The 13,941-nt window shown below is 47.0% G+C and overlaps 2 protein-coding genes across 3 annotated transcripts in view; one reads left to right on the top strand and one right to left on the bottom strand.

Moving 5' to 3' along the window:
- Positions 1-6,330: 6,330 nt before the first annotated feature.
- DNAJC30 (DnaJ heat shock protein family (Hsp40) member C30) lies at positions 6,331-8,385 on the bottom strand. Its single transcript, XM_030185995.1, has one exon. It carries the CDS (start codon positions 8,209-8,211, stop codon positions 7,294-7,296), a length of 918 nt encoding a protein of 305 aa, XP_030041855.1. The 5' UTR covers positions 8,212-8,385; the 3' UTR covers positions 6,331-7,293.
- Positions 8,386-8,887: 502 nt separating this feature from the next.
- BUD23 (BUD23 rRNA methyltransferase and ribosome maturation factor) overlaps positions 8,888-13,941 on the top strand; it is a 49,595-nt gene continuing 44,541 nt past the window's right edge. Inside the window, exon 1 of one of the 2 annotated variants that reach the window (XM_030186018.1) lies at positions 8,888-9,005. In XM_030186018.1, coding sequence (XP_030041878.1) covers positions 8,958-9,005 — 48 coding nt within the window. In that variant the 5' untranslated portion in view covers positions 8,888-8,957. The remainder of the gene's footprint in view (positions 9,006-13,941) is intronic. The other variant, XM_030186019.1, reaches the window with a different exon arrangement.

The raw sequence follows: 13,941 nt of genomic DNA, 5'->3' as shown, positions 1-13,941 counted from the left end.
AAGACGTGCAGCAGAGTTCTGAACAGATTGAAGGGGGGATAGAGGCCGGTGAGGAGTAAGTTGCAGTAGTCAAGGCGAGAGGTAATGAGAGCGTGGACGAGAGTTCGGGTGGTGTGCTCAGAGAGGAAAGGGCGAATTTTGCTGATGATAAAGAGGAAGAAGTGACAGGTCTTGGCTATCTGCTGGATAGGCGCAGAGGAGAGGGAGGAGTCGAAGATGACTCCGAGGTTGCGGGCAGATGAGACGGGGAGGATGAGGGTGTTATCAACTGAGATAGAAAGTGGAGGAAGAGGAGAAGTGGGTTTTGGTGGGAAAACGATGAGCTCAGTCTTGGACATGTTCAGTTTCTGGTGGCGGTTGGACATTCAGGCAGCAATGTCGGAAAAGCAGGCCGATACCTTTGCCTGGGTCTCCGCGGTGATGTCTGGTGTGGAGAGATACAGCTGGGTGTCATCAGCATAAAGATGATACTGGAAACCATGAGATGAGATCAGGGAGCCCAGGGAAGAGGTGTAGATTGAGAAGAGAAGGGGTCCAAGGACAGATCCCTGGGGTGGAGGAAGAGTCATGAGAGTGAACTCTGAAGGTGCAGTGGGAGAGATAGGAGGAGAACCAGGAGAGGACAGAGCCCTGGAACCCAAATGAGGACAGTGTGGCAAGAAGTAAGTCATGATTGACAGTGTCAAAAGCGGCGGATAGATCGGGGAGGATGAGGATGGAGTAGTGGCCTCTGGATTTGGCAAGGAACAGGTCATTACAGACTTACATTACATTACAGAATTACCCAGATGCCCAAGACTTAGGGAGGCTAAGAGAAGGCTGGCGGAAGAAGAAAGGAAATAAATGCCTGACACATCTAAGGCAGCTATTGGAGTAAAAAGCCACTCCCCCCCCCCCCCCCCCCCATCAACAACAGGACTTACACAAGTGGAAACTAGGACAACTGCCAAAAGAGTGTCTAATTAGTTTGACAAGCTGACAGAGCACTAGAACAGTGCATCCAACACACTCTACAGAAAAATGGAAATGGGCTAGGTCCTGTGCAACAGTGGCAGAAGGAAAGTGCGTACATGTGCACTGGATGCTCTCAAATGGTTTCACAAAACTGGAGAGCTGTTCCTGCACAGATCTCTGTCAGAGGGCATCACCCACATATAAAATGATAGCCGGCTTGTTCTCCTACCACCTCTACAGGAATACTGAATCAGTGGGTAGGGTGCAATTAGAGAAAAATGCTGAGGGGACAAACTGATTGCAGGGATTTGGCACTACCCGATTACACATCTGGAGGTCCCAGATGTGTGACCAGGCTGCTCTCTGGAAACTCCTGACAGCTTTTTGTGTGTGTGTTTGTTTTTTTAAGTAATAGATTACTGTGGGAATCTTGCACTGATTTTTTAAACCTGAAATTTTTTTTTTTTTTTTTTGCAGCCCTGCTGTACAGTGTTTGGAAGAAATTTATTTTCACTTCTTAAATACAATCTGTCTATCTACCAGCAGTGATTTCTCCAGTGCAAGTTATCACCTTTGCAACTCTCTAACCTTTCACTCTGGCATCTGCCCTGGCTCGTTAAAACTTTCAGCACACTACCAAAACACTTATCCACACTCTTAAAACTACTACAACTTGCTTCTCTCAGGTCTCGCTAAGCCATATCTCTCCTTTTCAATCTGTTTAAAATTCTGCTGCATGACATTGTCTGTCAGTGTTATAAAGTTCATATTAGCCCTCTCCTCAAGTCACTTCCATTGACTCCTTATCTGTCTCTGCATACAGTTCAAACTCCTCTTATTGACTTACACAAGTGCATTCACTCTGCAGCTCCTCAGTCTCCACTCTTACCTCTCCCTATATGCCTTCTTAGGAACTCCCATCTGTTGGGTAAATCTCTCTTATCTGTACCCATCTCCCCCACTGCCAACTCCAAACTGTTCTTTTATCTTGCTGCACAGGTATGCATGGCAGACTTCTTCAGTCAGTATGTCAAGCTCCCTCTCTGGCCATCTTCAAATCTTGGCTAAAAGCCCACCTTTTCGAGGCTGCTTTTAATTCCTAACTCCTAGTCACTTGTTAAGTACCCATGTCTGTTTTATCATTCCCACCTTAAGTAATTCCCTTATTTGTCCTGTCTTGATTAGACTGTAAGCTCTGTCAAGAAAGAACTTTTAGATGTTCAGTGTACAGCACTGCATACGTCTTGTAGTGCTATAGAAATTAGTACTTATTAATGGAGGATCAAACTAAGGGCCTTAGTTTTTCCTCTCGTCCTGTTTCTCTATAATCTACATCCCTCCAGATGCCAATGAGATTAAACCCTTGTATCAATCTTTTAAAGATGTGCTTAAAAGTTACAGTATGGCACATTCGGCCCTACTCCTCCTCATAGGGTTAAGAAGCACAGCTGTACTGGAAGTAGCACCAAGAGAACGGAATCCTGATTTCTCACCACAGAGTTACAGCAGGTTTTGCTTACTGTACAGGAACAAACAGTGGAGGAAAATGGGCCAGAGCCTGACAACCTCCTTGTAGGAGCAACAGAACTATCCCTCACTGCCTTTAGGGCCAGATTCAAGAAAGAACACTGAAATTTAGGTGCTAGGATGATGTATTCTATGGACGATTAGGTTAATGCTGCAGTTTTGTGCTTAACTTTGGGTGTGAGAACTTATGGCATAAAGGTTATAGAATACTAGTAAAAAAGGCCAGTTTCTCACACAAATGAAACGGGCGCTAGCAAGGTTATCGTGTAATGGTGATTATGTTTTTAAGGGAACCGTTAGGAGAAATGTTCTGTCCTGATACGTAATAATTCGGAAGGGTGTATAATCAGTAATATGCTCTAGGGGTATGAGATATGGATTGTCTTATCTATTTTTTTGTTTTAATCTCTTTTTTGTGATTTTTATTTATATTATTTTTTAAAAGATAACAGTACGCAGACTCCATCAATGTCCAGCATTTCTCCTCTCTCCCCTCCCCTCAATCCATGTTCAGCATTTCTCCTCTCTTCCCTTCCCTCCATCCATGTCCTGTGTGTGTGTGAGAGAGTATATGAGTGCGTGAGAGAGACTGTGTGCGAGTGAATGTGTGTGTTATAGAGAGTACGATGTAGTCCGTGCGGCACAGGAGTTGGGATGTTCCGCACTTGCCCGCTTCCCGCCACCCTGCTGGTTATGATGGAGTTTGCGGCACAGGAGTCTGTACGTCAACAGCCAATTGTGGCACGAGTTCCTGCCTCACAGCCATTGTGAGTTTCACACGGCGCTCATTAACACATACAGGCTCCAAGTTCCATGCCCCCCTCCCTCTCCTCACCTCACCTCCAAATTCCAGGTCCCCCTCCCTCTCCTCCCCTCCAAGTTCCATGCCTCCCTCACTCTCTCTCTCCTCCGAGTGGCAGCGCGACTTGTGCTGCCCACCCTCTTCTCCCAGTCCTCTGTCTGGCCCTCGCCTTTCTGTGTGTCGCCCAGAATTTAAAAGTTCTTACCTCGGGGTCCAGCGGCAGCAGTTAAAGGCGAGCAGGCTCAGCACTTCAGCCTGCCTTCCCTTCGCTCTCAGCGCTGCCTCTGGTCCCATCCTCATTTCCTGTTTCCGCAAGGGCAGGACCAGAGGCAGCGCTGAGAGAGAAGGGAAAGCAGGCTGAAGCGCCGAGCCTGCTCGCCTTTCACTGCTGCCGCCGGACCCAGAGGTAAGAACTTTTAAATTCTGGGCAGAACTCAGGAAGGTGAGGGGCAAGCGGAGGACTGGAAGAAGGGCAGGCAGCACAGGTTGGGCTAGCACTCGGAGGAGGAAGGGGCGATTCTCTCCTCCCCTCGATTTGTACCTGAATGTTCTCTGGCTTGCTGCCGTTGGCTTCCCTTACCTCTCATTGTTCCGCCCTCTGACATCATTACGTTTTGACGCGAGGGCAGGGCAATGAGTGGTTATGGATGTTACGAACCCAGGCATCCAGACGTACAACGTGGGAGGTGCAAATTATAGGACTAGGAATTACACTTTTAACTGCTAAGCGTGCCCCTCCTCCATCCACACTCCCTACAAGCTGTGCCAGACAGATTTGCGCATATAGCTTCTAGGAATGACGACTATGGGCAGGTGTGCACACAATTGTCAATTACTAAAATTAAGCTGCATATGCAACTGATCTTTATTCTGTAAGTTGGGCATTCCTGGATCTGGTGTTACACATCCTGGGTTGGGGACCATGACGCCACTGCCAACAGCTGAAGGCCAGATCCAGAGCTCAAGATAGAGGATTATAGAAAACGTCCTAGTACCTGTGCAGACACTTGTACAGTCTTGTCCAAGCTTGACTACTGTATACTCCAGTCTCAGCTTGGAGCTCTCGGTAGAAAAAGCAACTGCTCCACTGGTGGTCAGTACACTAAGCAAACAAGACCATCACACTTGCAGTATTACTGGATGTACTTGAATATAAACCTATTCGAGTATAAACCAAGGTAAATCTCTAACCCCCCCCCCCCCCCCCCCCCCCCCAAAAAAAAAGCAGGCAAACTTAACTCAAATATAAACTACAGGTTTATATTCAAGTGTATGGTAACTCTCCCAACCCATTTCTTCCTCCATATCCATCCCCCAGCAATTATCAGCATTTTACTGGCAGTTCTTTCCAATCTTACTTCAGTTGACGAGGACAAAGTAAGTTAGGCGCAATCTCATGCAGGAGCTTGAGCATATATGCATACTCAACCCTGCACCTGACCCAGCGCATAACTTTGTCCTCATCAACCGAAGGTAAGAACAGAACATAAGAATAGCCATTCTAGATCAGACCAATGGTCCATCTAGCCCAGTATCCCATTTCCAACAGAGGCCAAGCCAGGTAACAAGTTCCTGGCAGAAACCCAGATAGTAGCAACATTCCATGCTACCAATCCCAGGGTAAGCAGTGGCTTCCCCATATCTATCTCAATAGCAGATGGACTTTTTCTCCAGGAACTTGTCCAAACCTTTGTTAACCCAGATAACGCTAACCACCGTTACTACATCCTCTGGTAAGGAGTGCAGAGCTTAACTATTCATTGATACCCATGGGGGGGGGGGGGGGGGAGAAAGAAACGGCAGTAATCATAGTAGCAGGTAGGGGGGGGGGGGTGGAGGAGAGACTCAAATATAAACAGAGACCTCATTTTTGGGGGCAAACAATCTTGGTTTACTTGAGTATATATGGGTAACCAATATAATATCTGTATCACCTTTAAGGTTCTAATTTAAACAAAGGGCTTCAAACTCAGGTCCTGCACAATTTAGCAACAGTGCTAAAGATAGATCAGCCTAGTAGATCCTTGAGGTCTGAAGGTACTCAGCAATTCTGTACCTTTTCTGGCAAAAATACATTTTACGAAGGCATGATTGTCCACCTTTTTCGCTGTTGGCCCATATCTATGACATAAGCTCCAGAAAGAGTTGAGACTCCTCTTGGACACACTAGCATTTAAATGATGGTTGTTGGGTAGAATGTGAAATTTCTCCCACCCCATGAGTTTGCTAGTATTCCAATGACTTTTGGCTTGATAGACTTTACTAGTATTATTAAACACTTGAGACATATTTGCTCTTATTTATTGGGTGCCAGCACTAATGTTCTGTTGTATTTTTACTTCTGTATGCAATACTGTTTTGAATTATGTGATCTGCTGCGGATGCTAATGGACAAATGTTAATTGTCAGAAACTTGGGTGGGGGAGAGGGGGGGGAAGAAAGAGCTCCAACAAGTGTTCATGGTGCAGAATCACATCCGCTGTCTATCCCTTCTGTTCATGGCTTGCAGAGTGCCTGGTTGATACAAGTCATCATTTTTCTTTACAGCTCCTCTCAAATGCACTACCTCCTGAACTCAGAACTGAGCTCTTACCTCTGTTTTAGTGCTTCCTTGAACACTCATCTCTTCTTCTTCGCATCTTCTAGCATTTCTTAATGCCATTGCGGCGGAGGCAGCTGGATAGAGGAACAGCTTCCATCCACCTTTTATCTATTTCCCCCTTCTACTATTCTGACAAACATTGTAGCTCCTGTCTTCACTTTTGCTGTTGGATTTGTAAACTGCCTTGACTCAAATCCTGAAAGGCGATATATCAAGAACAGAATAACCATCCCTGCTTAGAATTAAGCTAGAAAACAAGGAGCAGAAAAAGGAGAAATACTGGGCCAAACAAAATTTGTTATAACTGAATGACATGAGGTCTTGTAAAAGCATTTTGAATTGGCTCACAACTTTTTCAGTAGTAGCTCAAGGTGAGGTACACTCGGTATTTCCCAGTTGGGTTCACAATCTAATTTTGTACCCAAGGCAATGGAGGGTTAAGTGACTTGCCCGAGATCCCAAGGAGCAGCAGTGAGATTTGAACCTCTGGATGTCAAGCGTGGTGTTCTAACCACTCGGCTGCTCCTCAACGCCATTTGAGAGCAAGAGATGTACACTCAGTAAAGTACCTATTACAAGCTTCAACACCTTACACAAATGGGTAAGATGTTTAAGTGGTAGTTTAATAAGCATGAACAATTTTTCTTCCCCATTCATCTTGAGGGAAAACGATGGCTCTAATCCTCAGCTACAAGCAGAAGTCTCCACGCACGCAGGAAATGAGTACCTTCTTTGTGTGGTTCACATCAAAAGACAATCCATGCTTAAGGACACTTTTTTGTGCGTTCTAAGAAGTACCAGATGAAAGTTGTGTATTGGTCTGAAGCAGAACCAAAGCAAACCATAGTTGCACTCTGTGTACTGCACCCCCGCTTTACCACTACCAACCAGAAGAAACAGTTGGTTAGGAGCAATTTTTCCACCCCTCTCCATGTCTGTGTAGCTACATTGCTTGCAAAGCCCTTGGTATAGAATTGATTTGAAGAGCAAGATAATGAGCCCTCCGAGGGTACTTAGGTGAAGGAATGACCTCCAAAGGTGTATCTTACTATTTGACTGCCACTTACAGTGCAGCAAATTAAAACAACTAGCTTGTGGGAAAGCTAGTTTTCAAAGCAATCTACCATCTAGTTAGGTTACTAACACTAAATTTTATAAAAACAGGACCAGTCTACCAATCTGAGTGGCCCAAAATATATTATAACCCGTGCTCTACAAGGTTACCCTGAGCAATAGCAGCACCTGTAAATGGTACATCGTATGAACAGTTATAGGCACCCAATTGTGAAAATAATATATAGAAATAAATCAGATTAACAGGCAAAAACAATCCCCTCCAGGCTCCACGGCCATCAGTATCAATCAGTACTAAGGCATCGTCAATGTGTGTTAAAAGTGTCAAGCAAGACTATGAGCTCGACTTCCACTTGAAGAGAATGCAGGTGGCTGTAAAGAGCAGAACTGCCGCTGAAACCTCCGTCATCTTAAACAGCTGCTCCTTGTCCTGAATACCCGACTTGCGTTTCTGCAGCTCCTCTCGTCTGCGCTTCATGAAACGCTCCCGTTCCAGCTGCTCGCCGTAGTGGGCCCTGTAAAACTCATCGAAGTTAAAGATGACCTTGGGGCTGCAGCAAGCCGAGGTGGTGGTGGTGGTCCGAGTCCTTTTGGGAGCGGTCGGGGTTTCCACCTTGCCCGACGGTTTGCCAGCGCTGCGCACGTCCTCCTGGCTCAGGATGCCCCGGTCGTACTTCTTCCTCAGCGCCACGCTGCCCAGCACAAGGTAGGCCTCGCTGATCCGGCCGAAATGTTCGGCCGCCTGCTCGTTGCCCGAGTTACGGTCGGGGTGGTAGGTGAAGGACTGCTTGTAATAGGCGGTCTTGATTTGGGCCTGGGTGGCAGCGCCCGGCACTCCCAGGATCTCGTAGTAGGCGCTTCTGCTTTGGTAGAGAGGAGCCCCGTGGCTGTTATTGGCTTTCCCTCTTTTCTTGTCGTCGGAGTAGGATCTGGTGCCAAGCCGGGCTTCTATGCCGGCGCGGTGGGAGCCACTAAGGCCGTGCTGAGTCCGACGGTTAAGGGCCACAGGGAATACCAGTGGCCGGTTACCGGTACATAACGTCCGAGGTGGAGCTGAAGCCCAGGGCCAAACAGAGGTGGCCTCTACTGCTAATGCACTAGTAGTTTCGCCACTGCCGTCCTCCCTCCTCCGGGGACTGGGCTCCTGAGGGCTTTTGCGGACTCCATCTACGAACAAACACGAGGCCGGACCCGGTGCACAGCTGAAAAGGCAAAGCGGGCTACCCGCTAACCTCCTTCCAACCTCCGCCATCTTTCGGCTCGCTCCGCCAATCAGAGAGTGACACGTCAAACGTAGCTAAACGTAGCTTCCTGTCAACACAGCCAATCGCCAACGTAAGGTTAGGTAGACGCCCCAGACGCTTAACCGAGCCCATAGGGACCGCTCAACTCAACTATACCAGGCAGAGACTGAAGAACGACAGTAGAAAGTACCCGGCAGTGTTAAAGAACTTGTATGATGACGTTGTACGCAGCGTGAGCGTGCTGCGTCACTGCGTGAGGGGTATAGGACCCGGAAACACGTGGTTGTGATGATAATACCCGGCAGTGTTAAAGAACTTGTATGATGACGTTTTACGCAGCGTGAGCGTGCTGCGTCACTGCGTGAGGGGTATAGGACCCGGCAACACGTGGTTGTGATGATAATACGGCTGGTACCCGGCAGTGTTAAAGAACTTGTATGATGACGTTTTACGCAGCGTGCTGCGTCACTGCGTGAGGGGTATAGGACCCGGAAACACGTGGTTGTGATGATGATACGGCCGGTACCCGGCAGTGTTAAAGAACTTGTATGATGACGTTGTACGCAGCGTGCTGCGTCACTGCGTGACGGGTATAGGACCCGGAAACACGTGGTTGTGATGGTAATACGGCTGGTACCCGGCAGTGTTAAAGAACTTGTATGATGACGTTGTACGCAGCGTGAGCGTGCTGCGTCACTGCGTGACGGGTATAGGACCCGGAAACACGTGGTTGTGATGGTAATACGGCTGGAGCATGGCGGCTAGCGTGAAGCGTCCTGAGCACCGCGGGCCTCCGGAGCTGGTGAGTTGAGTAGGTTACCGGCGTGTAGGCCTAGTTCCTCGGACAGCGTTTATTCTATGGGTAATACAGTGGGTGGTGGTGTTAACCGTTGGCTTGGCTGGAAATGAAGAGGCAGATGCAGCAACCAATCGTTAAAGTCCCTAACGATTTTAAAATAACGAAGAATGCACCAAAAAGAAAAAAGTCACACATGCTGAGAGGCAGATGCACTAAAGCTAAATGAGCCTTTAATGACCCTCCAACGAGGAAAATTTGATCCGTTGCATGCATCAAAGGGCTTTTACCGAGGAAGCTAGCAGCTAACGAAAACGGAATGGAGATGAGCAATTAGTGTGAAAACCCCATTGAAACGAGATGCACTAACCTTTTCCGATTGCCTTTACGCAGGAAATCTAACGAGAGGTCTGGACCTCTCGTTAGGACAGCTCTGTGCCAGGAAAAATAGTAAAGTGAAAAAACAAACAAACTTTGAACCAATCCCAGCGCATTAGCAGAGCTAAAAGCGCTGTGATTGGTCCAAAGGACGTCAGAAAAACATAAATAAATAAAAATAAAAAAAGGATCGGGAGGGGGCAAGGGCGCTCATCAGGAGCGTCCTGTACGGACGGCCTTGCCCCCCCCCCCCGCTGCTCGCCACTTTCCGCCGCTCCCCCCACCCCGAAAAAGCAAAATTCGAGCAGCCCCTGCCTCCCTCCCTTCCTCACTACTCTCTCACCTCAGCTCCGCCTCCCGACATCCTCCGTCCTGTGCCCCGCCCCCTTTTGGGGTCGCCGCCGCCATTCCCCTCTTCCATCGGGCCCCCCTCCCTCTTACCGGGCCCGTGCAGCGCCTCTCTCCTCTGTCCGAAGGCGCTGCACGGGCAAGAAGACAGCTGATGCCTGCCTTCGCCCAGCTTCGATGGCGCGTCTTTCTCCTGCTTTCTCCTGCTGGGCCCGCCCCTGTGTGACTTTTTTTTTTGGTGCATTTTTCGTTATTTTAAAATCGTTAGGGACTTTAACGATTTAGATTTTTTTACGTTTGGTTGCTGCATCTGCCTCTGAGATCGGTAATGAAACGTACAATGTATCAAAGAATCACAATACACATCGTTAATCGGCCCCCCAAATCATGCGCAGAGCAGCCAAGCGTTATGTTAGCTGCTCTGCGCATGCCACAAACAGTCAAAACACAGTCAAATCACAAGCACATGGCTCCCAAATCAAAACAAAAATTTAAAAAAAAAGGGTCGGGAGGGGGCAAAGGCGCTGGTCAGGAGCGGCCTGTATGGCCGTCCTTGCCCCCCCCCCCCACCCGTGGTCGCCGTTCCCCCTGCCCCACTTCCCCCTGCATTCTAAATTAAGCAAGAAGAAAAGCAAACGTACCTTTAGCAGCCCCGGCCCCCCTCACTACTCTGTCTCCCCTCAGCTCCGCCTCCCGACATCCTCCGCCCTGTGCCCCGTCCCCGCCATTCCCCTCCTCCATCAGGGACGAGATATTAAGGGCAGTAGGTTCGTGTTAGTAAAACCGTCAGGCCTGGCCTCGACTTCATGGGATTAGGCTCTGGGAGAATGCAGTACCGGATAGGTGTGTGCTCCGTGGCTCTGCGGCTGTAAAGCAGTTCATTTTGGTGTAATAAGATCAGCTTTACAAAGTAGCTTGGCTAGGGTTCCCAACCTTTCCACAACCTTAACTGGGTAAGGGGGGGATTATTTATAAAAACTACTGTTACGATTAAGATCATAATATTTTGATGATTAAACACCAAGGTATTCATTTTCAAAGTAGCTGGATGCCTCAAAAAAAAAAAAAAGTCTCTCTCTGCTAAAAACGGTCCAAACCTGATTTTGGAAAGTCAGAATTTGGACGTTTCACATTGCAGTTCTCCAAATAGCAAGAGGGCGTGTTGTGGGACGGTTCAACCAAGGAGGTGTGATTGAGAACAGGAGATGGCATAACGTCAAAAAGTTGACCCCACATAGTTTATTTATTTACTAGCCGTTGAGCCCGTAAAAACAGGCTGGTATTGAGGTTTTCCTCCCCCCGCGGTCGCCACCGCTCCCCCCCCCCCCTCGAAGTCGCCGCCACCCCTCCACCTGGCCCGGGCCCTCTCTTCACTTCTGAACTTACACATCCATTCGCCGAACGCAGCAACGCACATCAGCTGAGCTGCCCCTTCCTTCTCTGCCTGTGTGTGTCCCGCCCTCGCTGACGTTACCTCACAGGAGGGCGGGGCCACAGGCAAAGAAGGAAGGGCTCACTGCAGCTCAGCTGATGTGCGTTGCTGCGTTCGGCGAATGGATGTGTAAGTTCAGAAGGGAAGAGAGGGCCCGGGCCGGGTGGAGGGGTGGCGGCAGCGACTCCGAGTGGGGGGGGAGCGGTAGCAACCTCGGCGGCGCAGTTTCCCTCTCTGTCCCCCCCCCCCCCGTCATCACGTATTGACGCGGGGGCGGGACAGAGAGGGAAGTCTCTACTGCGCATTTGCGAGTGAGTCGGTCACTCGCCATTTATATGTTTGATTTTGCTGCATTGTTAAACTGTACAGCGCTGCGTAACCCTAGTAGCGCTCTAGAAATGTTTAGTAGTAGTAGCATTTATAGCCCACATTTTCCCACCTATTTGCAGGCTCAATGTGGCTTACAATATAATACAACTACAATCACGTTGATGGAATAGAAAATCAGAGTATATGAATTTGTCAGCAATGTAAAGATTTCTGTTGCTGCATCCACGTTGGCGGTTTTTATTGTTGATAGCATTTTTATTTAATCTGACTTTTTCAAATATGCTGACTTGCGCAGCATATGGATGTACACAGAGGAAGTACAATAACGGAACAGCTTTTCATAGGTAGAGTACTAATTTGTTATAAACATTGTAATCGCTGTGTCATTTGGAGGGGCTGTTTATGTACAGATTTTTTTCTCCTAGTAAAGGGCCACTAAAACAGACATCATGTTATGAGAATCAGGTGCTCAACATTCAGTTTCTATTTATTTGTTTACTTATTTATGGCAGTTATGTCCCACATTAATTTGGTTGAAACCTAGGAGTGTATTTAAAATCTTTTTTTCCTCCCTATTCCTAGATCAAAAGAGAAAGATGGTTTGTGGGAACTTGCTCCTTTTGTTTTGTGGAATGCAGTGGTATATTATAAAAATGTAGTTTAATATTGTTTATTACTACTGTTTAAAAGAAGGATATTAAATAATGAGGGCAGATCTACCTTCCTTAGCATCCCTCTGGACCGGCCCAGGATTGGACTGATAGGTTGTGCTCGCCTACCAGCAGGTGGAGACTGAGAAAAAAACTCTGACTCTAGCGAGCCAATAAGAGCCCTGGACGTGACCCCAGCCTCAGTATTTTCTCAGTCTCCCAGCAGGTAGGACGTGAGCCCATTAGTCTCTCTATCTGGTATATATATCTCTTTATCTAGTTGTTTTCTCTTATTTTTCTCTTCTGTGCCTGGGGAATACTGTTAGAGGCTTTTACTTTTACTTCTCAGCCTCCTGGGTGTCACACTCAGGTGTTCCCGGGTCCCTCCCCCATCTCCCTAATGTTTGAAGACTCAGAAATAATTTTTAATTGGTAAAAAAAAGAACGGGAAGGGTCTCCCTTTCTGAGGAGAGGGCTGTGCCTTTGGGAGAGGCAGCCAGTGTTTCTTTAAAAAAAAAAAGATTTTCCCCACTGACTGAACGAGCAGACAGCTCTGTTGATTGGTCTGGGTATACCTTGTTAGCTGTGTTGAAAAAAAAATTTTTCAGCAGCATTTGTTTGTGCCCTCTTTACTGGCTATACGGTATTTGTGTGGTTTTGTTTACTTTTTCTTGGCTGCTGCTTCGTTCTCGGTTCGGTAATTGCTTAAAAAGGGAAATCAAGTCAGTTTTCAACAGCATTTTCTCAGTTATTACCCAAATGCGAACACAATTATAATACTAATGAATAAGTTTTGGATGTTACTGAATTCCAGTTTTGCCACAGTATAAGTCATCACAAGGACAAAATATAAGAAATCATTGGACTTCATTAGGGGCTTATAGCCCATTTAGTTAAGTTTAAACAAATGAGAGAGTTCTTCATGAAAGAAAATATTTTTAATTATTTTGACTTATGAAAACCACTTGTCCATGAAACATGCTCTAAACAGAATAATGCATTTATTCAAAAGAAATGAGTTGAAGATGTGATTCTATGTTCCCCGATGGAAGGAGAGTTTGATTTTACTTCAAATCTTTATAACACCAGGCTTCCCAAGTCAGATTACAACAGTTAAGATGAACCCATCACTACACAAGATATTCTCATTGAAATTTGGCCATGTATTGTATAGAAAAGTGTAGAAAAATGAGCACAAAATACAGCCTTTGTGAAGCTGTTTTAGTAATCAGTTTTGATTTCATGATATTTATAGCTACATATGGGACGCTTTCCAATAAATCAAAAAGTTGTCAAGTAAAATAAAAAGATATCTTTTGTCCTCCACCTTTTAAGGCATTCCTTTTATCTCGCCGCACCTTATGCCTGGAATAGACTTCCTGAGCCATTACGTCAAGCTCCATCCCTGGCCGCCTTCAAATCCGGGCTAAAAGCCTACCTGTTTGATGCTGCTTTTAATTCCTAACTTGTCACCTGCTCGTAACCTTCATCTTGTCTTCCTCTCTTCAATAGTCCCTTTTCCCTATGTGTCCTATCTGTCTATCCTACCCTTAGCCTTATTTTTTTTTCTTTTGTTACATTTGTACCCCGCGCTTTCCCACTCATGGCAGGCTCAATGCGGCTTAGGTACTTATTTTGTACCTGGGGCAATGGAGGGTTAAGTGACTTGCCCAGAGTCACAAGGAGCTGCCTGTGCCTGAAGTGGGAATCAAACTCAGTTCCTCAGTTCCCCAGGACCAAAGTCCACCACCCTAACCACTAGACCACTCCTCCACTCCTCTTTATTGGTCCTGTCTGTCTGTCT

The sequence above is a fragment of the Microcaecilia unicolor genome, chromosome 13 (assembly GCF_901765095.1).
Source record: "Microcaecilia unicolor chromosome 13, aMicUni1.1, whole genome shotgun sequence".
Classification (NCBI taxonomy): domain Eukaryota; kingdom Metazoa; phylum Chordata; class Amphibia; order Gymnophiona; family Siphonopidae; genus Microcaecilia; species Microcaecilia unicolor.
Note: the sequence above shows the minus strand (reverse complement) of the source record. Positions and strands in the feature narration are given on the sequence as shown.